Source organism: Pelodiscus sinensis, chromosome 4, assembly GCF_049634645.1.
Source record: "Pelodiscus sinensis isolate JC-2024 chromosome 4, ASM4963464v1, whole genome shotgun sequence".
Lineage (NCBI taxonomy): Eukaryota > Metazoa > Chordata > Testudines > Trionychidae > Pelodiscus > Pelodiscus sinensis.
Window position 1 is genome coordinate 116126691 of NC_134714.1, and position 26898 is coordinate 116153588.

The 26898-nt window shown below is 44.3% G+C and overlaps 1 protein-coding gene across 1 annotated transcript in view; it reads left to right on the top strand.

Annotated features, from left to right (window-relative positions):
* The window catches only part of IGF2 (insulin like growth factor 2), a 38157-nt gene extending 13259 nt beyond the window's left edge, over positions 1–24898 (top strand). The window contains exons 2-4 of the mRNA XM_006134915.4: positions 4930–5092; positions 17690–17856; positions 18859–24898. Coding sequence (XP_006134977.1) covers positions 4930–5092; positions 17690–17856; positions 18859–19098 — 570 coding nt within the window. The 3' untranslated portion in view covers positions 19099–24898. The remainder of the gene's footprint in view (positions 1–4929; positions 5093–17689; positions 17857–18858) is intronic.
* The last annotated feature ends 2000 nt before the right edge of the window (positions 24899–26898 follow it).

A 26898-nucleotide genomic window follows, 5' to 3' on the forward strand; every position in this document is an offset into this window, starting at 1 on the left:
TTCTTTCTGGTGTGGGGTGAACAGCCCTTCACAGTCTGCCACTGCACGACGAGCAGATGTTTTCAGATAACTCTCGGCAGTGACTCCAAGATCTCTCTCTTCAGTGGTAACAGCTCATTTACACTCTGTCATTTTGTATCTATCTCAGGGTATGTCTACACTACCCTCCTAGTTCGAACTAGGAGGGTAATGTATGCATACCGCACTTGCTAATGAAGCCCGGGATTTGAATTTCCCGGGCTTCATTAGCATAAGCGGGGAGCCGCCATTTTTAAATCCCCGCTGCTTCGAACCCCGTGTAGCGCGGCTACACGGGGCTCGAACTAGGTAGTTCGGACTAGGGTGCCTATTCCGAACTACCGGTACACCTCGTTTCACGAGGAGTACCGGTAGTTCGGAATAGGACCCTAGTCCGAACTACCTAGTTCGAGCCCCGTGTAGCCGCGCTACACGGGGTTCGAAGCAGCGGGGATTTAAAAATGGCGGCTCCCCGCTTATGCTAATGAAGCCCGGGAAATTCAAATCCCGGGCTTCATTAGCAAGTGCGGTATGCATACATTACCCCGCTAGTTCGAACTAGCGGGGTAGTGTAGACATACCCTTAGGGATTATGTTTTCCAGTGTGCATTACTTTACATTTATCAACACTGAATTTCATCTGCCATTTTGTTGCCCCATCACCCAATTTTGTGAGATCCCTTTTTAAATATTTGCAGTCAGCTTTGGATGTATCAATCTTAATTTTATATCATCTGCAAACTTTGCCATCTCAATGTTTCCTGGTTTTTTTCCCCCCAGATCATTTATTAATATGTTGAACAGTATGGATTCCAGTACAAATCCTTGGTGGACTCTTTTATTTACTACTCTCCACTGTGATAACTGACCATTTATTCCTACCCTTTGCTTTCTATTTTTTAAACTGGTTACTAATCAGTCACAGGAGCTTCCCTCTTATCCCACGACTGCTTAGTTTGCTTACGAATCTTTGATGATGGACCTGGCCAAAGCTTTCAGGAAGTCCAACTACACTATATCCTTCAGATCATCCATTTCCATGTGCTTGTTGACAGCCTCAGAGAATTCTAATAGATTGATGAACCTTGAATTTCCTTTTACAAAAGCCATGTTAACTCTTTCCCAATATACCATGTGTCCAGTAATTCTATTTATTACTGTGGTTTCAACCAATTTGTTCTGTACTGAAATTAGGTTTACTGGCTTGTAATTATAAGGGCACCTCTGGGGCCTTTTTTAAAAGTTGGTATTACATTAGGTATCTGCCAGTCATCTGGTTCAGAGGCTGATTTAATCTGTAAGTTAAATACAACAGTTAGCAGTTCAGCGGTTTAATATATGAGTTTTTCTAGAACTCTTGGGTAAACATAATCTCGTCCTGCTATCTTATTGCTGTTTAACTTTTCAGTATGGTCCAAAACCTCCTCCTCTGTCTGGGACAGTTCCTCAGATTTCTCACCTAAAAAGAATGGCTCAGGTATGGGAATCTCCCTCACATTCCTCTGCAGTAAAGAATAGGGCAAAGAATTGCCTGAGTGCTTCTGGATCATCCAGTGGCCCAGTGGTTGTTTGACAGGCTCTGGCTTCTGATGTTGTTTAGTTTATATGTCTTTTGTTATTTGTTCTTCAGATTTTGTGTGGGTGGGGGTGGAGAACTGGCCTAATTTTGCTTTTACACTTGATTTGCTAGAACTTATACACCTTTCTATTTTTCTCAGTAAGATTTAACTTCTAATTTTTAAAAGAAATCTCTAACCTCCTCTTTTACTCTGTTAAGTCATTGTGGCATTTTTTGATCCATTTATTCATTTTTTTTAAATCTGGGGGTATGCATATAGTTTGAGCCTCTATTATGGTGGGGTTTTAAAATCCATGCAGCTTGCAACCTTTCATTCTTGTGATTGTCCTTTTCATTGTTGTTCAGCTGGCCTCCTCATTTCTGGGTAGTTCCACTATTTTAAAGTTCAGTGCTACTATGGTGGGTTACTTTGGTATTTTCCCTCTTAGAAGGATGTTAACTTTAATTATATTATGGTTGCTATTACCCAATGATTCACCTATATTCACCTCTTAGATCAGATCCTGTGTGCTACTCAGGACTAAATCAAGGGTTCTCAAACTTTCTGGCCTGTGACCAACCTGCTCAGCATAGATCTTTCTGTGGCGGGAGGGGTGCATTTGAGGGGGGATGAGGGTGCAATGTTTGGGTATGAGGATAGGGGGTGCTTAACTAGCTCCGTGCCACCAGCTGCTCCCAGGTAGCACCTCCAACTGCTCCCATTGGCCATGATTCCAGCCAATGGGAATAGCGGGGAAAGCCTCCATATGAGCATGTCCTGAACTGCCTTTCTCCCAGCTGGGTGGGAGGGAGAATGGTGGCAGACAGAGCCTTCCTCCCCTCCCCCCCAGGGGAAGCTGGTGCTGATGCTCCAACCTCACTAGGGGGGATGAATGTGGGACGGCGCACCAGCATAGGCTCCTCAGTGCAGAGGGTGTGAGCCCATAGCCCGCAGCCCACTTGCAAGGCTGTTGTGGACCATTGATGATCCGCAGACCTCATTTTGAGAACCATTGGACTAAACTAAGAATTGCTTTGCCTTGTGGGTTCCAGCACTAGCTGCTCCAAAAAGCAGTTATTATATAAGTACCCCCAGAACCTACAGTTTTCAGGCACACACAATTTTTTTCTACCATTGCAACACATTTGTTTAAACAACTTAATTGTAGCCAGGCGGGCAATGAAACTTGTGGGTGTAAAAAGTAAAAAATAATAAAGTGCTGTAAAACTTAAAACAAAATTCAGTTTTCTCCAAATTTCAGTTGTGTTGATGTACCCCCCCAGACTTCTCTCGAGTACCCCTGAGGGTATTCATACCACTGGTTGAGAAACACTGATATAAAGTATCTGTTTTAATAAATTCTCCCTTAAAGGAAGTGTCTGTCCAAACCTTGTGCTCCTCCATACCTGTGAGCTATCCTGCAGCCTTTAGTTTGCAGACTCCTCTATAATCTTTTAATTTTATGTGCCAGCCTGGATATCTGGCTTGAACTGCAGCATCCTCCAATAGGAGCATTTTAGGAGTGTTGCCAGATTAGGTAGACTAACAAGAAGTACCCACTCTGTTGGCTTGTGAGAGCTACAAAGGACAGTGGCAGATGGTATCGCTTTATGCCTCCTGTATGACCCAAACATGAGGGTATGTATCTTTCTCTTTGCTGCTTCTTCAGAGCATGTCTTCATACAAGCCTGAGAAATGATGTGTCAGGCATGGACCCGAGGCCTGAATCACAGATCTAGGGCAGGGATGTTCTGAACCACAGCTGTGGTTCAGGTCCATCTCGAATAAGAAATCAAATTTCAAAACTAACTGGAAAAACATGACACTCATTGGAGGATTCCTTGGCCACTTTTCATATTTTTTTCTCCTTGATTGGCCCACATTGTAAATGGTATTTTATTTTTTCATGATCTAAAGGGACTAGTAACCATTGTGAGGTCAGATTGTTTCTATCACTGGTGGGTTGAATTACACTTCACTCTAAAAATTGGTAGGAAGGCTGGCTTTGTAGCTAGGATATTGGCTTGATACTCAGGAGACTTGAATTCAGCTCAGTCACAGACTTCTTGTGTGACCCTGGGCAACTCTTGTTGATCTACCATGTGCTGCTATCCCTCATCTATAAAACAGGGATAAATCCATCAATACATTCAGAGATGTTCAGATGATGTGGTGGTGGGAGCTAAATGAGTACATTGTTAATACAGCATTTTTTCCTCACTAACTTAGCACCTCAAAATTGCCTTTTCCCAATTGCCGTCTTGGCATTCTTTCACCTTACATTTCTGACCCGATTTCAACAGCCACATTCACTGTGCCAGTTTATTTTAGGAGTTTCTGTGGTGATCATAACTGAGGTACCCTTATCTCCAGTCATGCACTGCTTTAGCCTCTTCACCCCTGAGAGGTGATATTAGCCCCATTTTAAAAATCCTGAAACTGGGACACTGAGATAAAGGGACTTGCCCAGACGTGGCTGGTAGCACTTACTAGAGTTACTATTGATATATATGCCATATGGAATCAAAACCATGCTGAGTAGGGGAACCTGAGGTACAGATTTTGTGATGCGGGGCATTAGGCCTTTAAACCTGGAGGTCTGGCTTCAAATCTTAATTTAGGCCACACATAACATAAGATAAATTGGTTGTTTGACCCTGGACTGTTGGTCTGCATGACTATCTTGCCATGCCCCTTTCCTGTACACACCTTTGTCAGTCAATGCTCAGAGACATAGGGCTGGAATAGAGGAAGATGCAGCATCTTAGTACTGAGGTTTAAGACTGGAGCTGGATAGAGAAATGATAGCACATAACAGTCCCACAGAATCGCAGTTTAAAGTATTGCTGTAGAAAACGTAGCCTTGCTGACAATACCTTAGTGTATGAAGTGCATGAAAGAATAACACGGGATTTCCAGAAGGAAGAAAATGAGAAGGGATCTTTTTGTAACCCCACCTTTAGCCTCCCAAAGAGTGTATTCAAAGCTCAGACGCTGTGACTGGCTGAGCACAGGGAGAAGAAATATCTGATGGCAGCAACTAAGGCCACTTGTCCTTGGTCATGACAAAAATGAGAACTTCCCTCAGAGGACTTGATGGAGGACTTGGGTGACAGAAAATGTGTTACTTTGAGGGAGCCAGTTGTATGCACATGGCAAGATGAATGTTGTCTGGCAATTGCTCATTTTTAACCACTGCCAGAAGAGTCCAAATGCTTTGCAAATAAGCTAAAGAGCACACGCTTCTCCTTACACAGTGACATGCTCTCCCATGCATGCTGTGCTAGGTGCCTAGAAAACACCGTAGTAGGTTTTTGCACCACAGTTAACATTTTGAATTTGTGTCTCTCAGGTACAGAGGATGTGTGCCTCTAGGCGGATACTGCTGCTCGCACTCACCTTCCTGGCATACACGGTGGACTCCACGTTGGCATATGGCACTGCTGAAACTCTCTGTGGTGGGGAACTAGTAGACACACTGCAATTTGTCTGTGGGGACAGGGGCTTCTACTTCAGTAAGTAGCTCTGGTATTTTTTGTCTTTCACTGATTGGCTACCTGCACATAGGGGAAACAGAATGGGCATGCAGAAGGAAATATTCTCCAAAGACACATTAACTGAGACACAAACAAACCTGCTTCATCCCTGTGGATAAACAAGTGACTTTTAAGAGCACTTGGTCCTATGTCCATGGTGGGCTGTTCACAGCACTAGGCAGCTCATAGACAGAGCTCATTCTAAACATCTCTCTGACTGTAAGTGCCATATTATATGCTCTGGTATCATGTATCTGCTGGGTGGAAAACTCTCATCTCAGATGTGGGGTAGGGGGACTGCTGGGAAGTGATACAAGAATGCAGTTGTCATAATGATTTTACCAGGCCATTTTCTTACTACTGCATGCTCAGTCTGTGCTCTACATGTGTGAAAGCTTGTGCAAAAATCCCGATACACGTATCCAATCCAATTAGCATTCTGCTTATGGTTTTAACTGAGATTTATGGACAAAAGCTTCTAAGAACAATATACAGTGATTTAGGAGGATAGACTCTGTTTTCCTTTATTTGTGCAGCTCTGATTGTCTGCATCCGTCTGTTTCACTACCGGGGAATTTCAAAGGCTCCATGCATGGATAATAATCCACTGCTGACAATAGGGATGAGCAGTCTTTTCCCACTCTTTTACTCTGTAACTGGAATACAAAAAATTGTTCAGATGCAGGCATACCGGGCAAAAATGTATTCTGTGAAGTTACTGGACATATGATAGAAACCCAATCACATCATACTTTTTGTAACAACATCACATTGTTTTGTCCGATTTACACTAGCAGCTAAAGGTTTCAACAATTGTTAGACCTAAGAAGGATAGGAAAGGAAGGATGAATATACTGTGGTTAGCACCGGGCCATTACCCTGGGGTAGTCAGGGTCATACTGTCTCTCTTCAGCCTGACATTGGGCAGCTCTATTGGTTTCAGTAGAGATGCACACTGAATTTGTCACAAGCTGATGTTCCCGTGTCACCAGTTGCTTCTCTCCTGACCACTAGCAAGTGCTCCATGGGCTTTAGTTCTGGAACCTGGTTCGGGACTCTGCCTTTCTGCTGGTGAGCTTAGCTGCAGTTCTAGCTGCTCTTTCTGGTTTTGTCTTGTGCCTTCCACGGTTGCTTCTGTCAACAAGCCACATGCCAAAGTTCTGCTGAGACTGTCAGATGGAGACTTGCTTTACTGGCCAGTAGTGAAGAGGCTCACTCTGTCTGGGTCTAACACCTCTTCCTCTCTGTCTATATATAGTTGAGTGTCTGTCTTTCTTCTTTTGTGCGTCTTTCTCCCCTCCCCCTCTCTGGAGAGGAAAGGGAATGGGGCTTTTGTTGTGCCGACATTCGGACCTCCTTTCACCTCAAGTAACCCTTTCTTCCAGTCCAAAATAAAAAACACTTTTGAAGGCAGATAAGCAGCTTCATGCCAAGTGGCAAATACTCTTTTCTTCTCTCCCATTTTTCTGACGGGTCCGTGTGCCCAGGGAGAGGAAATAAAACCATGCAAAGCCCATGTTAACCCTTTAACCACCTAACAAGGGTGCTTCATTGGGCTTGCAATGTAAAACAAATTTCACCTGGCAAGTCCTGGGAACATGTCAGCATACTCTTGATACTGGGCACAGAGGAGCATGGTATAGAAACATGTTTTTTAGCTGTGAAAAAGCCCTCAGTGGTATCTGAGTTAATGCATTCTAGTGATCTAAGGAACGTTCTTTTTAGTTTATCTCCTTCTCCTTGTGCTGAACTGAGTATTTGGAAAATTCTGGCTTTACTTTTCAAAACTGGGGCCAGATTTTTCGTAACTGCTTAGCACTGAGCTGCTCTCATTGAGAACACTGGCTGCTCAGCATGCCATTTAAACAGGGCTTAATTTGTAATGAATGAGGTGCCAGGGCTCAAGCAATTAGGTGCTGGGGCTCAAGCAATTTCTTTTTTTTTTTTTTTTTTTAACTTTCATAACTGATTCAGCAAGCCCAGAGGTGCTGGGGTTATGAACTGCCAATGCTAGCGGTGATGGGCTGAGATCTGTAAGTGTGTCTGTTTGTTCAAGAACTCCTCCTAAATGGTAGCACCACCAAATTCAGTATGCAGCTTCTTCCTATCCTAACTTAAAGCAAGGACAGGGTTTGGTTGTGCCAAGAAAAGGGGATGTGTCTAGAATGGGATTGCTTCTCATAAAACCATAAAGAAAAGAGACAGAATCACCAGGCAGGTGAAAGGGGCTGTCCAAGACTTCCTTAGCCGCAAGTCTCCCACCCCCCAGGCACTCTTTAGAGAGGGTGGGGGGGGGGGGCTAAAGCTCCCCCCTCTCCCTCTGATTCATACAGGGATACATAAAACCATACAACAAAGAGACAGAATCACCAGGCAGGTGAAATGGGCTGGCTGGGGACTTGCCCCTCCCCCCTATTCGGGATTGTCCTAGTCCTGAGCCTCCCACCTCCCAGGTGCACTTTAAAAAGGGTGGGGGAGGGGCTGCCCCTCCCCAATTTTGTAATGTATGGGAGCATTGCTAGCTGTTGCCTTGCTGCATTCCTCACTCTGGCTGGGGAGTGCAGCAGTCAGACAAATCTGGACCTACCCCAGCTGTGGGGACATGCACCTCTCCCCTGACTGTGCCCACTTGAGCTGCGGCAGCCATGGTGAGGTGCATCCCACCTGGACCCAATCTGCTTCTGTGAGAGAGGGCTTGGATAGGTCTCTCTCTGCAGGGTAGCCTGCATCCTAAATTCCTCACCCCCAGCCCCATCCAAGCCTTCCACTGCCCCGGTGCCCTTTTGGGTCTGAAGCTTTCCCCATCCCAATTTGTACAGGGAAACTGCTGTCCCAAGAAATGCTGGGTAAATCTTCTAGTAATAAATATTAATAAAGACTCCCAAGAGCTGAATCTCTAAAAGAAATACAGATGATCACTGATACTATTGAGTTGGAACAAATTTAAATGGCCATGCCTAATTAGTTACCAAGGGGCATTCCTGTTGGGTTGATAGTACAGAAGGATGACACATTGAGTCAACACCGGTGCTGGCCTTGCTCCACAGAAGGATGGAATGGATGTGAGAAATCTTTTCTTCTTATATAAACCATAAAAAAGTTTTGCCCTTTAAAAAATATATTTTTGCTTTGTCTGGTATGGTTTCTCTTGTCTGCCTAGACTGTAAGTTGAGTGGGACAGGGATGGGCATCATCTGCATAGCACCCAACAATGCACCTGCTGCTCCCTCCAGGAGCCCTGATTCCTGAAGACAACTCTGTGAGACATCCCCCTGATATTTCAATGGAATTCACACATGAATGAGATCTGCCATAATAGTCCAAAGACAACAGTTTAGCTAGGCGTACCCCTAACTCAATATGTTCTATCTAAAAGGTGGTTTTGTGTTGGTTTGGTTTAAGAATGGTTTTCAACCTGTGGTCTGCAGATCCCTGGGATCCGTAGACCATGTCTAAGATTGCCAATGGGCCTGTACTGCTATTTGAAAAAAATTTTAGGGGTCCACAAAGGAAAAAATTTAAAAATCATTAGTTTCTGCTTAGGGATATGCGGTCACCCGATCTTAATCTTGGACACCTATTAAAATTATTCATATTCAAACAAATTCAACTCCAATCAATGATACAAATGTTCAAAATAGCATGGAGTTGACTGAGCCCCTGTTAGAAAGAAATACTGGGTAATTGGATTCTGTTTATTTACCTTCTTTATGGCTTTAGTGTTCACACGGGAGGGGGTTCACACACCCACACTTCCATACACCTCTCTCACACAGGGGGCAGGTAAAAAGGGTGCATGTCTGACTGACTAACCCTCTCTGCCTGGTGATCTCGGTCCTCCTTCCCTGGCAGAGCCCCTAAGAGGGGCCCATCTTTCCTGGTACCCTGTACTGTGTCTTCCCAAGGCAACATGTGTGAGACGGGGAAATATGCAGGGTCACAGGTTGAGTCAATATTTTGATCTTTTTGATCTGGGATTCTGCTTCTGCTCCTCTCCATTTCTGTATACAGCAAGATAGGATACAACCATATTTTGGGGCAGCGGAGAAAAGTAGGGAAACAACAGTTCTAAGACTTGTGAAAAATGTATGTCCTCCTTCACCCCACCCTTCCAGCGTATCCTTTCAGGAGGAGAGACACTTTGAAAACATTTTGCATTGCAGACTCTTATGGCCCTCTAACAATGCAGTATAAACCTCTCCCTTTGTAGCCAGCTGGTGTAGTTCAGTGGAGCTTTTGCCAGTTTATACCAGCCAAGGATCTGGCCCTTGAGGTTAAGTGATCTTAGAGAACTTTTGACCTGATTTAGTATTTGACCAAGATGATTGTGAAGATTTTCCTCTGAGGCTGGTGAGAGGAGTGTGTGACAGAAAACTAGTTCTTTGATAAACACCAGCTTGCTGCTACACTGACCCTCGCACTGTCCAGTACAGTGATGCAAAGGCAGCATTAAAGGCTGTGCTTTTGACCAGGAAGCTTTCTCTGCTGACTTTGCACCAGTGTGAGTGACTGCACCATGGACGGGATGATGGTGATTCAAACACAGAGGCGTTAGAATGAGGGATATAGGGCCAAGAGTCTGACCAGGGCTAGGGTCTCCGCAGGAGCAAGGGACTCCTACTATGGGCAACCCCCCCCCCCCCCCCGAATAAAACAACTAAACAAACAAACAAACAAACAAAGAAACAAAGAAAAAAACCAGAACCAGGGAGAGGAGTGGGTAGAAAGGAAGACCTGGAACTGGAGTTGTTGGAATAGGAGGACTGCTGGGGGGGGGGGGGGGGGGGGGGGTCTGACTTCTCTGTAAACAACAGTTCCTGTTTCCTCCTTTCCAACAGCTGATAAGAATTTAGCTCTTTCCAACAGCCACTTATGCTGACAGGGCACATTCTTTCTCTCTGCTGTTCCTCACAATCACACTAGGAAAGGGGGGGGGGGGCGCAAGCTGCTGCTGGGTGGGGGAGGGGCGGGCAGGGGGACTGAGACAATGGCAGCGGCTGCCCAGGCATCTGACAAAGGCTCTCTTGTTGGCCTCTACATTCCTCTGACGGGAGAGAGGGTTGTTTACACCCAAAGTCTCATTCCATTTGGCTTGGTGCTTGACTGATTGGAGCCTTGGGAAGAGGGCTCCCTGAGAATCCTAAAATTTCTCCCATACGTGGCATGCAAAAACCCAGTCTCCTTCCCCACATGGCCATGAACAAGTACATGCATTTTCCCCTCCCCTTACACAGACATGCACATGTGCATTCCTCCCTGCCCCCCAGCTATGCACATGTATATAGAATCATAGGACTAGAAGGGACCTGGAGAGGGCATCTAATCCAGTCCCCTGCACTCATGGCAGGACTAAGTGTTATCTAGACCAATGGTCCCCAACGCGGTGCCTGCGGGCACCATGGCGTCCGCTGGGGCATTTATGTGCGCCCACGGCATGATCTAGGCTGGCCCCGCCCCCAGTGCACGGCACATGCGTGGTGCCGGCTCCGGACGCGCGGCGCGTGAGTGGCCCCACCCCCGGGTGCCCAGCAGCCCCAAAAGGTTGGGGACCACTGATCTAGACCATCCCTGACAGGTGTTTGTCTAACATACATTCTCCTATATGGATTGATTTCCATATGTGCATTCAGATGTAAGCTGCTAGTAGCAATTTGGATTGAGAAGCTGATTGGGCAGAGGGGGCAGGAGGGAGCCAGAGAAATGCAGGGTTGACCACAGTCTAGCAAACTTGTCCGCACTTTGTGGCTGGTACCCTGGGGCTGTTTGAATTAAAGGCACAGGTCAGCTGGCACCTCTCCTCCTGTCTGAGTGCTAAAAACAAACTCTAATCATTTGGCTTTACTGTGGCTAGTTTGCTTTCTGCAGATACTGGCTCTCCAGCAGTGGGCTCTGAGATTGGCAGCACAAACCAGTGACACTTGTTGCTGTGTCACACTATGAACCTCAGAGTGTTGGTATCCGGATATCTGCTCAGTCACACCTGCCATACTCACTTTGATTTGGCAGATTGGAATACAGGTGTAAAGGAATACAGGTGCAAGGAAAACATGAGCAGGACTGGATCTTCTTCCTCCAGCTCCCGGAGATTCATAGGAACCTGGAGCTCCTGGTCACTATCCCCGCTACTGTAGCGGCCAGAGCTCCTGGCCCCTTTGAACTGATGTGGAAGCGTGGCAGCACTGCTCTGCATGGTTCTGAGAGCTGGCCGTGGAGTGCACCGGGGTCTGGGTGATGCTAAGGGCTGACTGTCCTTGGGCCCACCCATTCTGCCATTGGCCCCACCCCTTTCTGGGTACATGGAGCCCTCCCACCTTGCCCCTGAGCCTGCCTTGGCTGTCGGCTCCCGTGGTAGAACATAGTTTCCTATCATAGTATTACCCAGCGCTAATGTGGCACTTTTCATGAGTAATCCCAACGTGGTATCCAAAGGAGGGCATTTTACAGGTGGGGAAACTGAGTCACTGCAAGGTGAAATGATTTGCCCGTAATCATCCAGAAACCCAGGAGCTCAGTGACGGATCACAATCATTTTTTCTTGCTGCAATCTAGCATAGGGGCCAAAAGCATTCAGAACACAGGCACAGAAAATTAGGCACCTAAGGAGTGTCGGCCAGATTTTCCCATGGATAGATGCTCCATATAGCTCACACTGAAGTCACAGGGTGCTACAGGTACTCATCACCTCTGAAAACATTGGCCAGGGGCAATGCAGAATACTTTGCAATGCAACCTTCATGTTAGCTAATATTACTGCTCAATCTGCTCCTTCTATAACAGACGTCAAACCAACTCCCTTCCCAGAGGGGCTTCTTAACTTGGGTGTGGTGTAATTGAGGAAGGATCATGTTTTCAAGTGACAATAAAAATGCTAGGGCTTCTGGGTAACTTGGCACAGCAATACTGGGGGAAAGGGGTCAATTTTGGAGGAGCACGCCCAATAACACAAGTGACAGGAGAGGGAGGGATTGTGCACAGCAGAGCATAGGATTTTTAGGGAATAATTGATTCATGAAGCAGGAAAGGAAGCAAGTCTCCTTGTGAAAGTACAATCATTCGTTCAATAGAGAACACAAGGGGAAAAGTAAACATTTAACTCTTGCATTAATGTGGGAGTGAATGGCTACTGATCCCCCTTCCACCCTGTCTGCCAAAGAAGAGATTCTGCACAGCATTGCATTTCAATGTGGTAATAGAGCAACCCAGCCTCCTCATATGTTTCAGTGACATTAAGGCAAGAGGCCACAGATGGGCCAAATGCCAGGAAATTCACCTTTCAGTCCATGAATAAATCACATTAGGGAACTAACACTTACCACAACCTAGTCCAGAAGCGTTATCACCCCTAACTAGACATTTCCTGGCTTCCATGCCTTTGGGTCATTATCTAGAAGTAGTGTCTGGTACTGAATATCCTTGTTTGTTGTTTTTAAAAGTACTAAATCTTTCTTGAAAGGTTGTATTGGCTTCTGGTGAGATTCAAATCCCTGGCTATCATACAATTATGTAATTGGAAATGTGTCCTATCATAGGAAAATAGTTGGCAGCAAAGTGAGCAAGGAAAACATCAGGCAGACACTTACACAGCAGATAACTTTGAAAATTCTCAGGGTTTTCGAGGTTTTTTTGTTTGTTTTCTTTTTGGTGGGAAAGGAATGCTGACAGTGGAGGAAAGGACTGAAGACTGGGAGGTGGAAATAGCAGAAGCAAAACCACAAGGCCATATTGGACTATTCACCTGCCACACTAAGCGGGAATTTCAAGAGGGTTTGGTGCTGCACTGACTGCCATTGGAGCAGAGTTAGGCCAGTGACATGTGTTTCTGAGGCCATGTCTTCACTAAACAGAAGATTGATGGTGTCAGAATTTGATTTAGCAAGTCTACTTAAGACTTGCTAAATTAAACTCAGAGGGTACTTCTGTGAGGAATAAGGGAAGCCAATGGGAGCAAACCTTGGCCTCCTGCTGTGGGGATGGGAGGGAATCTCGAGACAAGGTACATCAAGGTAATTGACGTAGCTGGAGTGGGATATCTTGATTCAACCTTCCCCTTTAGTGTAGACCTAGCCTAAGAATCCCACTGATGACTGTGTGCAATCTATATTGGTCAACATTTTCAAAAGCAACTTTGGCACTTGGGCTGGAATATACCAAAAGATTTAGGCACCAAATGCTTATTGAAATCAATAGGAGTTAGGTGCCTGTTTCAATCCCACCCTTAGGCTTCTAAATGATGGTAAAAGTTAGCGGAACGTAGACTGCTAAATCAACTGCTTTGGAAAATTTTACCCACAAATATACACATCTGACATCTAACTTCTCTCTTTGAAAGAAAAGTTAAGTTGTTAAAACATATTCCCTTCCTCAAACCTATGTACTTCAGCCCTTAGGACAGAAAAGCTGACGCAGCCTTCCACTCGTGTGAATGTGAATGGAGAACTAGCCAAAAGGGTCACTTTACTTTTTCTTGATTTTCACTTTACATTCCCTTTCCCCTTCCTGGAATCATAAATATGCTAAATATTTGAACTGTTTATAGCTTTTCAGACAGCAGGGATAGTGTCATAGTTAGGCCATGTCTACACTGCCACTTTACTTGTGCTGCAGCTTTCTCGCTCAAGGGTGTGAAACAAAACCTCCTTGAGCACAGCAAATTACAGCGCTGTAAGGTGCCTGTGTACATGGGCTCCCAGTGCAGTCAGCTACTCCTCCTGTTTAGGTGGTTTACAGAGAGCGCTGGCAGTGCCTTAATGTTTTAAGTGTAGCCTTATATTCTCCTCAGTTTCAGTTGCTTATAAAAATTGGTCCAGTAGTCTGCAGTAGAAAAGGGGACATTTGTGATGTTAGCTTTCCTGCATCTGAGTATGATCAGTTATCCAGTAGATGCTTTCACAGCTGTGGATCTGTTTTTAGAATGAACTCAGGCAAGGAGCTGTATTCCCTCCCTCTCTGCCTAGGCCTTCATTTATCATAGACCAGGGATGGCCAAACTTACTGACCCTCTGAGAGCGGGGCACTAGGGTTTCCACATGTTTGGTATTGAACCGGATAGCACCTGGGATTTTCACCTCCTGTCCAGTAAAAAAATTCAGAAAATACCAGACACCTAAAATGGCAAGATGGCAGGTGGCCATTTTAGGTCACCCGCCTGTTAGGGCCAAAAAGCCTTTTTTTTCCTCAACAGAATTTTTTCCCCGGGGGTGTTGGTATTTTTGGTTAAACCATCTGGCAACCCTACTGGGCACACCAGCTAGGCTGGGGGCTTCACCCCTGCAGTGGGGTAGTGGAGGTAGGGTTGTCTGCCCTATGGAGAAAGGGCTCTCGGGGCATTAGTCAACAGGAGGCACCAGTTGGGACTTGGGGCTTCAACTCCACTGCTGCTGGAGCCCCTAGCCCCAGCAGACGTCTCCCACTAGGCTAAAGCCTCTTCATTCCCTCTCTGTGCCAGCCCCACTACAGAGCAGAAACACAGAGCACTCATCTCCCCCCAGGCCAGTCTGGGAGGTACAGAATGGAGGGAGGGGACATGAGGGGCGCTCCACAAGCTGCACTTGAACTGTAAAAAAAGACAGCGATGTCAGTTCAGCACCCAGAGAAGAATACATCCACCGTATCTATAAATGAGACAGCTGCCTCCCTCTCAGCTGCCTTTACGATTAACCTGCTGGTGAGAAGGTCATATAAACTGGAATATATGCATAGATTCTCCAGTGGGATAGGTAGCTCCTGGGGACACTCCCACAGTGAGTCATTGGCTTTCCCTAGAGCAGTGTTTCCCAAATGGTGTTCCACGGAACCCCGGGGTTCCGCGAAGTGAAAATAAGGATCCTGCGAGAAAATTCCACTACAATCACATTTTATGATTACAAAAATAATAATTAATATGAAGTGATTTTTGTTTTTAAATATGTGCAATTAAACTAAATGTTGATCTCATGACCTTCTTTAGCATTTCTTTATTATTATCCTTACTTATTTGTGGTCTACTTTTTCAGCTCCATATATTAGACTGTTATTAGGGGTTCCGCAAAATTCTTTCGTGTTTAAAAGGGTTTCATGGCCAAGTAAAATTGGGAAAGACTGCCCTAGAGATAACAAGGCACTAACATGCACCCTTTATTTCCAGCCACTGGCAGTCTGTCACAGGGAAAGGGCCACTACGGCTGACTTGTGATGCCAGGGCACTAGTTCAGCCAATCAGGTTAGGGCTAGGATTGGAAATTAGAATTAAATGAGGAGCCGCAGTCCTAAGCATGGGGCTTGAAATACAACAATCCACATGCCGAGAGTTCACACGCCACAAACATTTTAATGAGAGAAATAAACACCCGACAATGCTTGTCTTTTTCCCTTCACAGAGCTTTCCTAGGGAGAAAACCACCCCTCTAACCTTCACGGCTCGCTTATTAAAGGTCATGCCTGAAATGTTTTCAGAAAAGGGAAAATATAGTTCTTTTTTAAATGATTCCAGAAGCTGGGCTAGACACTGTGAGTCAGCAAAGTCCCCTATAGCAGCTCAGATTCACTCTAGTGACTTACTTGTTCTAGTGACCTTAAAATGTGGCCATGAGGAGAGTTGGGTGGAGAAGGCAGAAAATGGGGACATCAGATGAAATAGGGCAGAGGTTCTAGGGTTTTTGTTGTTGTTTTAAAGCAATTAAACTAGTGGTGTGTCTCCAAGGGCTTGCTTTCATGCTACATATTTACTGTACTTCATAAACAGAAGAGTGCATGTGTCTATGCAGAGTCTGTGGGTTATTCTTTAATGGGTCTGCATAAAGCTCTATCTATGTAGCTGACAAAAATGCACTCCTAGGACCCAGTCCTCCTAGGTACTGAGCACCACAGTGAAGTAGATGTGAAGAAATTAAGCACCTGGCAGGATAGGATCCTAACATCCCAATCTGGGTAAAACACTTAAGTTTGAGTTTATGAAGAGTCCTGCACATGCTTACCTGCTTTGCTGACCTCGGATCTTTTTGCACACTTCTCTGTGCTCATGAAAATGAAAAGTGCAAGTAGCCTGTAGTGTTTATGTTCTGACTGGGTAAGAGGAGTGGAACTGGAATATGATTTCTATACCAGGATGTCCCTCTTCCTACCATCTAGATAGAACTGCCTGTACTGCACTCGTTTCAGAAGCATAGAAAGAGACGTCTCCAGGTCCACAACAGCTGAGTGCAAAAAAAAATAACAAACGCTTCTGGGGGAAGAATGTATAAAATAAAAATCACAATTTTGGTTCTAGGATATTTTGTGATTGAAAAATTTGGTATTTCCCAACTGACCTGCTTTACACTGCAGGGTGGGCAAATTTGAATGTTTTTTTTCTTTAAGATATTGGATTATCTAGACTTTTCCTCTGGTGTTTTTGGTTTTAATTACACGAGATTCAATCCCCTTGTTGCACAGCATTGGAAACTTAATTGCTGGCTACAGCATCATTATGCAAAAAAATACAGAGGAAGAAATCTGTATTAAAAGACTCAGTAGTTAAAAAGCTGTACTTGGATGGCTGCTGGATATGCTAAGGCATCATTCTTGCACTGAGGGTTAGAGGCTTTGCAGCTGCCTCCCAACCAGTGTATCTGGTACAGTTTCCCTCCATTGGTCCACTTCATGACTGGCATGTCAGCGTTCCAATACAAGTCTAGCACCTCATAAGCAGGGGATCTGCAAAATTATCTATTTACTCCATACCCCTAAAAAATGTGTGATTTTTCCACAGCATTTCTCAAACTGGGGGCCTCATCCCAAAAGCAGGTTGTTAACCTATTAGAGGGTTACAGTATTATCACCCTTACTTGTCTGGGGCTGCCTGAAGCTGGCTGGTGGGAGAGCAGCAGCTGCTGCCCAGGAGACCACCTCTGGAGGCAGCGCTGCCCCTAGCAGCAACAGAGAAGTATGGATGGCATGCTATTGCCACCCTTACTTTTGTATTACTGCTGGCCATGGTGCTGCCTTAAAGTCTGGGCATCCAGCCAGCAGCTGCTGCTCTCTGCTCTGCATCCAACCTGGGCATCTGGAGATTTCATGGGGGAGACCAGATTTCATGGTCCGTGACACAATTTTCATAGCTGCAAATTTGGTAGACCTTTACTCATAAAGAATGCTGCTATCTCTTTCTACTGGAATTACAATTGCCAGAACTAACACCAGAGGCATTAATTCTCTTCTGTGTATTATTTAGGCCTTGAATGCACTAAAAATAGCACCACTTTAACTATACCTCACAGAGGCCGTTATTTCAGTCTAACGGGGCTTTATACCAGTATTACTGCTCCCATACAGGAAGGGGAATGAGCTATTCCACTATAAGACAGTTTTATACCATTTAGCTGGGGCCATACTAGGGGTTGTACATATACCTACATCAGTTTAAAAAAAAAAAAGACACCCCTAACATAAATAGCGAGACTGGTACAAAAACTGATCACATGTTACATGTTTACATGTTACATGTGCTGTTTACATTGCAGTGGTACCTAAAATATTCTAGGTGCAGCACAGGCGTAGGAAAAGGAGAGGACAATCTAATTCAACACCACTGATTGCTAACTGCTAGGATTGCCGTTTCAGGTAGCCCCGTGGGACGAAATAACAGAAGATTCAACCGTGGCATAGTGGAGGAGTGCTGTTTTCGGAGCTGCGACCTCGCTCTTTTGGAAACATACTGTGCAAGGACTGTGAAGTCTGAGCGGGATCTCTCGTCCTCTTCTCTAGTGGTCTTCCCAGCACTAAGCAAGGTAAGTGAAGATTATATCTAGAAATCAGCTGCTCTTTTAAAAAAAATCCCATGCGAGAGGAACGTTCTTATATCTAAGATCTGCTGCTTCTGCAATAACAACAGGGCATAGAGACCTTCATGGCACATAGAGCAAATATTGTGAGTGGGTAAATAATGTAAAATAACCTGTTCAAAAGAAACCTATAATAAAGTGAGAAATCAGGTGACTAGATGTAAATAAGTAAAGGAAGGAGGATAAATAAAGATTAAAACTGAATGGCCAGGAGGGAATCAAATGAGTTTAATAAAACCAGACAGAACCACCAGATCATCTAGAAAATTTGTGCTGGTCGTTAGAAAGTGAAAGTCGCTCATTACCAAAAGTAATAATGGCTGCTGACGCAACAGCAATAGTACAGTCCACTGTGCTATGTGTTTTCTCAACAGTGGCGATTAACTGACAGTGTCTGAGGGAGATGGAACCAGGGGCTAAATCTTTCACTTTAGAGAAACCAATTTGCAAAAGGACAGTCTGGGCTGTGGGAACCCAGTTGCCCACGTCTCCTAGTGAAGCCCCACAAACAGAATGCATTTGGACTACACTGGCCTGAAGAAGCTAATCTAAGTAAAGCCTGGGCTTTGCATGTGAGCAGAGGTCTCCAGAGAAAGCAAATAAAGAACAAAATGAATGCAAATTCTTCAAACGAATTCCCCTTTCTCCAAAAGCAGTAACATATTTTCAGGGAAGGAAAGAGAAGCAAGGAGGCAGAAAGTGTCCATCACAGGACAAACTTCACATCAAGCAATGCATAAGAGCACAAATCCAAGAGGATGCCATCACCCTTCCCCTCTTAATGCAGACTCCTTGCTTTCAGTGCCTCAGGTTGGGCTGGTCAGGGCTGTCCAGCAAGGTTTCATTGTGGCACCAACAGCCCACAGTGTCATGGGGCTTCCAGCCAATGGTCTATTCCATAGGACCCTCATTTTGCTTTTCTTTTACCACCCTCCTTGTCTCTTTCAGGATGGCTTTCAAAAACCTTTGCACGCCAAGTACTCCAAATACGATGTGTGGCAGAAAAAGAGCTCACAGCGCCTACAACGGGGAGTTCCCAGCATCCTCCGCGCTCGCAGGTACCGGTGGCAAGCCGAAGGGCTGCAAGCATCAGAAGAGACCAAGGTGCATCGTCCTCTCATCTCTCTGCCCAGCCAGAAGCCTCCGGTAGTGCAAGTTTCCTCAGAAACATCAAGCACCCGGAAGTGAACTGTGAAATGGATTCTATTTTTTTTTTTAAATCTCCTGGGGGGGGCTTTTAAGGCATAACTTCCCTAGCCCTTACCCTTCTTGGCTGCGAAGCAAGAGGGATATTGCCTTTCCACCCAGAAGCAATAAAAAGGGGGCACTGTAATGCCAATTTAAAGAGAACCAAACAACTGACGTAGTAAGAATGGGAATACCGCATTGTCAGCAACAACGTAATTTCTGTGGCATTGTCCTTTAAGCATTAAAGTGTTTTTTTTTATAAACTTCTGTTTTGTTTTGTTCCCCTATCTACTCAGTATTTTCAAGTCCATACTTAAAAGGGACAGTTTGGCACTTGAACTTTTAAAAATATCGGGCAGGGTATGACATCCCATGTGCCAAAAGCAGAAGGCAAACGAGAGCGCAAGAGCAAGAAAAAAAGAATATGAAATTGAAAAACTGAAGAGTCCATTCCATATCTTTTTTGTCAATTAAGTGAAAAAAAATGGGGCAAAATTTATTTGGAGGCGTTCAATTTTTTTTTCGTTCTCACCCTGCTTTTTTGTTTGGTATTTTTTCTTATTTTTGTAAAGAGCAATTTTTTTTTTGCACCTTTACTTAAAAAGAAAAGTAACTGAGAAGAAATTCCAAGAGGACCCATCTGAATTTGTGTGTGTGTGTGCTTAATTACAAGATTCCAAATCTACTTGCACCTTTTTAAAATCACAGATGAAGTGTGAGAAAGAGGTAAAGGAAGGGGGGAAAATAAAAAAAGTGGAAGTGAACTCATGTTCACTTTAAAAAGAGGAGGCGTCTGCATTGCACATTTGCCACGGATTTAGTTGATTTATATATATAATATATATAACTTTTTTGGCAAAAAGCACTATTTTTATGGGACAATTTTGTGTAGTATCTGAAGAGGGATTGTAATGTTTAAAATGTGTTATGGTGCTAAAGTAAGTTGGAAGGGAAAAAAAACCCAGAAATAGCAGGGGTGGGGGTGGGGGTGGGGTAGGGAGGGAAGGACAAGATATTGAATACTGAACTTGAAATTGTAGCTTTTCGTTTTAGGAAAAGTGTGATAAATGTGTTTCTTTTCTCTTCTGAAATATAGCTTGGTCGTGACCATATGAGCTAGTTGGCTATCACTCATACACAGATGCACGCACATGCAGAAATACGTCTATACACATTTGTTTAGATCAAAAGGGAATTTTTTGAAAAAAGACAAACTATTCTGAAGTTGTTACAGTATCCAAGTTACAACTCTAAGCTCCCCCCTCTTCTGCAAGAGCTTAGGCGTGCGCTTAACTTCTCACCCTGAGTGTGGTTCCATCGCCTTTGGTGGAACTACTAATAGCATGGAAAGTTAGGCCTAAGCTTTTGCAGGATTGGGCCCTAGCATTCACATCCAGGTTTGTATGTCATTCACGGAGTCCTTTTTGATCTCCCTCTGCCACCTTCTCTCTAACCTTAAGGCTCAATGAGGCTCCAGAGGTGTCCAATGGGACTAGTCCAGTGTTTGAAGTGAGGCACAGTATCTTGCTGAATCAAGGCCTGAATGAGTTTCCTCAGAAGCAGTAACTCCCTGACTGATCATCTCCTCCCGCTACTTCCCTGGCCTCCTCCCTTTTCAGAGAAGTAAGCAGAGGCTCTGCTCCACTGTGTCCTCATATGCCATTCCAGGATGGATGGCGGAATGGTCCTTCAGGGAATATCCCCAGCTGATGGGTAGCGCTGGCAAAAGGATTCCAGGCCATCCTTCTTAAAAAGCCTGGCATCGAGGGGATAGCACGGAGGGGATTCAGTCAGGGCTCGCTGCACTCTGGTTAGTTTCGCTTTAGGAACCATGGAAAGTCTGAGTGTAACTTAGAGCACTAGGCTCCTCTGACCAACACTGGAGATGGGGCAGGCACCTGAGACAGCTTCATCATTCCAGAGGTGCAAAGGTGGCATGCCTCCCTCTCCTCTTTTTTGTGCCTAATGCAGAATCAAAGCTGACGCCTAGGTGGGAGAGGCAAACCAGTTTGCTTACCTGAGGCTCAATGCTGGGTGAGCTAACTGCTGTGTGAGGTGGGCAGAGGGCTGTACAATAGGTTGGTTTAATAATTATCAAATCTGTCTAGGAACCATTAAAAAGGGGGACATAACTACATTGCCCTCTGATATACTCTCACGTGCTAATCAAATGGGGACATTCTATTAACCAGTCATGTACTTGCTTTGCCTCATATAGCCATACATTTAAAACATTTTTTTTAAAAAGAGACTACTTGAATTGTATTCTATTTTGTGGTTTTGGGGAGTGAGTGGGAGGGGCTAAGAAGGGGAATATTAATGTGTAATCCTTTTTTTTTAATTAATATTACCTTGCAATATTGAGCCATGCAGCCTTTGTTTAAAAAATGGCACTGCAATACACAACACAAAGTAAAGCCTTTATTTATTATATTATTAAATATATATGAATGAAAACAAAAATTGTTCCAAATTTAAAAGGTAGTCTGGGAGGGAGTGGGGAAGACAATATATATATATATATATATATATATATATATATATATATATATATATATATATATATATATATATATATATATATTTGCAGAGCAACTGCAAAGAGCTGATTTTTCTTTTTGTATGTCTTTTTAGAAACCTAACTTTTATTTTTTAAAAGGGGGAAATAGGGAGGAAAAAAAAAAGCTTTCCTGGATGCTTTGTACCAAAAATAAAATATTTTTAAGTGGAAAATACCTATTAAGCAAATAAATATTCATCTGGAATATGAAGCATGCTTTCTTCTTTTTTTTTACTTTTATTTATTTTTACTAGTGAGGGGTAGGGAGAAAGTTGTGCCAAGAGACAATATTCATAAAGGCACAGAGGAAAATTTTTTAAGTATCCTCTTTTTTGGCTCAATCCTGCAAGATACTAAATACATTCTGGCCCTGATGTAACAAAACACTCAAGTGTGCACCTAACTTTAAGCATGTGAGGAATCTGATTGAAGTCAGTTGAACACTCACATAATGTCAAACATATGCTTATGTGATTTACTAGATCCCTTTCATGGGTTTTGCTAGGGTTCAGCACTTCACAAATTTTGGCCCTTTCCAAGGACCCAGGAATAGTTGGAGTTCTGGCTCACAGGAAAAAACAGGCCTAAAACACAAAAGTTCAGACTTAGATTTGGCTTGGGGTCTTGAATATCGTGGGCCTTGCTGCAGTTTCGTTCCCTCCACCTCCAGTCCACAGTTACCACTTTACAAATTGTGTCATGATTTGCACCAGGGCAAAGAGGTGGAGGTACCTGCTACCACTCACATTTGGTTGCAATTTCTACCCGAGTAAAGTGTGTGTACATGACGAGAAGAGCCAATTGGGCATCAGGTCCTTGGGCCTCAGTTCAGCAAGATACTCACAGACATGCCTAACTTTGTGTGTGTGTGTGCAGTCCCTTTGACTTTAGGGGCACTACTTGCACACTTAACGCTAAGCCCCTTGTTTAAGAGCCTTGCTGAACCTGGCCCTCGGTCTTCAAGTGGAAAGGCTCAAGAATGTCAAAACTGGAGCCAGCCAGCAGCTGAGGCATCAGCAAAGGCTTTGATTTGATTTGATTGGCTTTTTTAAAAAAATATGCCTTAAGAATGGACTTTTGGGGAGGTCTGATTCCATTCGTCATTTAAGAATATTCAGCAGGGTTTTCATTAATGTTCACCCAAGAGCATTTGGAATAGCTGCTTCCCTCTGAATACTTATTTTGCAGTCTGCAGAGGGAAAGGGTGTATTTCTCAGCTGTTTGATGTAACTGTACCAAAAGTTATTTCTTAAGGCTACAACGACTCCTTACTTGGTTGCTGGTGCTTGTGTGAGCAGCCGTAGGCTCAGTTCCTCTAGGTTAGTGGGATTATTGTTAATTATTATTATTATTATTATTATTTTATTATTCAGTGTTTCAACTCAGCAGCACTGTGGAAATAGCCCAGTGCACAAACCTTTTGTCCATCTGGGCTGTTTACCATGTGGCAACTCCGGGGAATAAGAGAAAGTTTTAAAGCTTTCCTGGCTGGAAAAAGAGGGCTAAATCACCTACAGCTGATGCCACTTCTGACTTCAACCAAACTTTTTCCCATCTGTGGTCTCTGGTTCCCATTGGGAGTGTAAGCAGAAGCGCTGGAAGTACCAAAACACCAAACAACCCCCTGCCCCCTATTGTAATATATCCAGCACTGTATTGAAGATGCAAGAAGTTTGGTTCAAGTTTTGAGTGGGCATTCAAACTAGGTGGAGCTGTGATGTAACTAAAAGGGGGACTTGCAGCCCTAACTTGATCAAAATCATTTAGTTAAAGTATCAGTAGTTGTTCCTCCTTTTGGCTGGTTCACTGCACTTGGCTAGATTGAATGGGCTAAGCTCCATTTAGAACTGGGCAAGGCCTGGTATCTTTAATGACTTATTCTCATCTGACATCATATGCTGCCTGAGGCTTATGTTTAGGGCATTGGACTAGTTGGGCTCAGCTACAGAAATATTTTGCTTCAATAGTGTGGATGGAATTGGAGTCAAGATCCTGCAAGCGAGAAAGAGGAGGGTTTTAAAAATCCCAGATAAGATCTTAGCAGGTAGTAGTTCTCTTGTTAGTCCCTCTATCTGATTCACCATAACTCTATCCTTTGCAGAGCACGAAAGTGCGCTCCAGGATACACAGGTGTAAAAAAGTGAGTGGATTTATACCAGTAGAACAGATCAGAATGTGACCTAGTGCATTTCTGCTCAGTAAGCACAACAGCTGGAGAGCTAGTAGGGCGCCACATGTACTTGTATGGAAAGAACCAATCTCGTTAGATGGCTAAGAGACTTGAACACCCAATTCCCATTCATCTTTTTAAAATCTCAGACTAGCCCATTCCAATTGGTCCAAGTCTGTCCCACTCATAACATGTTTCACACAGACTTTCCATGTGAAACTGCTAGTTCAGACAGTGCTTCAGAGAGCCCAGAGAAGCAGGACAATTTCACAGCTTTCTGTTTCAGCAGAGCATCTGAAACTGCCAGCACAATATGGGTTCAGTGCAGTTCCTCTGGTGCCCCAGAAGTCACCCTGAAAATCTTTTCTCTCCTCCCATCTCATGGCCATGATTTTAGGTATTGCTTTTCTGGAGGTGTACAGGTGCAAAGAGGGAGGGAAGAGAAGGGCTGAGAGGGAAGAGAAGGTGTTTTCACATTAAACACCTTTGTAGGGGTACATTTTCCACAATGATACACTGGGATTCTGGGGGGGGGGGTCAACTCATTTATGGAAGCAGCACAACTAATTTTTGGGCTCTAGTGTTTGTCGTGCATAAGTTAGCATCTCTGCATTTGGGGAAAATCATTTTTTCTTTGTGTACGTTACGTTATGGCTTGTTTGCTGGAAAACACCAGAGCTGTTCTTTCAACCTTCTGTGCTTAGCAATAGCACTTTAGGGATGGAGCAAGGTCCCCAACTGGTTCCATTGTCTTAGCATCGCACAATCACACCATCCACTTCTGCCTGCCTGATCTCAAAGGCTCAGTCTTTTGGTGATGGACCTAGCTGCCTCTGCACTAAATGAAGGGAAGAATTGTATTTGTTGTTTTAAAAACTGGTTTTGTCATGTATGTATTACTGTCTGCTCATGTTTTATATGGTGGGGGAGGGAGGGCTGGGAAGGGTATTAATGTATCTTGAATCATTTCACTTGTGTGCACTCTGCCTAATATGCAAGACTCAAACTGCCCGGATTCTGCACGTATTGTACTTTTCATTTGTATCAATAAAGCAATCAGTTATACTGTCCCTGTTGTCACTTTCATTTTTAATATAGAGGTACAAAATATTGCTCCTAGTTCTGCCAGGACGTTCATGCGAAGAGACCTCTGCACTTGTACGGGGACCCCATTGACTTCAGGAGAGCTCAGGGCAGATAAAGTGGTCAGCTGACAGTGGCCTCAGCATGGTATCAAACCCTGCATTTCTCTGTACATATAGCAGCAGTTAGTAGGGTGCAACCAGCCAATGCCTATGATGCTTATATAAAAGATGCTAATGCATCAACTTAGCCCAGAACCACTCTATAATAACTCCCTCACTTTATCCTGATCCCCAGGGGAAAAAGGGTTATACATTGGCTCAGTTTCTCCCAGCCTTTTTCAGAGGGTGTTGGGGAAAGGTTGCAAGACAGGCGTCTGGTGGTAGCAAAAGGAAGGTAAAACCCTTTGGTAGTAAGGTTTTTGCCCCATAAGCCCCAGGTTTGGGTTGAACCTCAAAGCTGGGGCACCCCCACCCCTAACCTCATCTTCTGCCACTTCACATACTTGTCTTTGTTTGAAGCATCCGTCATAACAAGACCTTGTAGACTGCAGCTGTACTTTTCTACTGAGTCCGTTCCACTAGCTTACAAACCCCTGCTGCCCTTGCCGACAAGAGTCTCTCAGCTGGCCTGATGCAAAGTGCAAGCTGTAGCAGCCCAAGCTTTTACCTCTAGCACAAACTACATTTGAATCAACAGTGTGACGCAGTTGCAGAAAAGGCAAACCTCATTCTGGGGTGTATTAGCAGGAGTGTTGTGAGCAAGACACAAGAAGTCATTCTTTCACTCTACTCTGCGCTGATTGGGCCTCAGTTGAGTATTGTGTCCAGTTCTGGGCGCCACATTTCAGAAAGATGCGGACAAATTAGAGAAAATCCAGACAAGAGCAACAAGAATGATTAAGTCTAGAAAACATGATGAGGGCAGCTTGAAAGAATTGGGATTGTTTAGTCTAGAGAAAACGGAGAGAGGACATAACAGCTTTCAAGTATCTAAAAGGTTGTTACAAGGAGGAAAGGGAAAAAATAATCTTAACCTCTAATGATAGAACAAGAAGCAATCATAGCAAGAGAGGTTTAGGCTGGACATCAGGAAAAACTTCCTAACTGTCTGGGGCAATGTCTAAACTACAAGCCTCTTTCGAAAGAGAGCGTCTAGACTGCAACCACTTCTTTCAAAAAAGCGAGCCTGGATGCTCTCTTTCGAAAAAGCACAGTTTGCATTCAAGAACACCTTTTTTCGAAAGAGCACTTTCGAAAAAAGGCGTTCTTCCTCATAAAATGAGGTTTACTGCGATTGAAAAAACTGCCACGTTCTTTCAATTTACTTTCGAAAGAACATGGCAGCAGTCTAGATGCAGGGGAGGTTTTTTAGAAAAAAACCTGTAGTCTAGACACACCCTGAGTAGCAGACCACTGGTATAAATTGCCTAGGGGGGATTGTGGAATCTACATCATTTGAGATTTTTAAGAGCAGTTTAGATAAACATCTGTCAGGTATGATGTAGATGGTGCTTGGTCCTGCCATGAGTGCAGGGGACTGGACTTGATGAACTCTCAAGATTCCTTTCTGTTTCACAATTCGGTGATTTCACATCTCTGGTGTGTTGACGAAGATGGTGGCTGTCACACATGGTAAAGGCAGAGATCCTGAAGAGAAGGTGAAAAAGTGGGTGCCCTCATAGCCATTGAGGTGTTGAAGAAACCTGTTGTGGGAGGGCAGTATTATAGTATAGATGTGCAGTAGTGCCAATTTGAATGCTCCTTGGGACAGGGACCATGTTAGTGGTGGAGTGGAGGCTGGCTAGAGGGAGGAAGGGAGGGGACAGATTGGGAATGGGAGGGTTAATCAGGTTGTATCTCTGTCCTGGCAGTTCTGTGCCCTGCCACGGCCCATAGGAGCAATGCCTACTCTAGCCTGAATAGAGGAGGTAGTCCCCACCTCTGCTCTGTCCCTGCACCACCCACAGGAATGCATCTGGCCCACT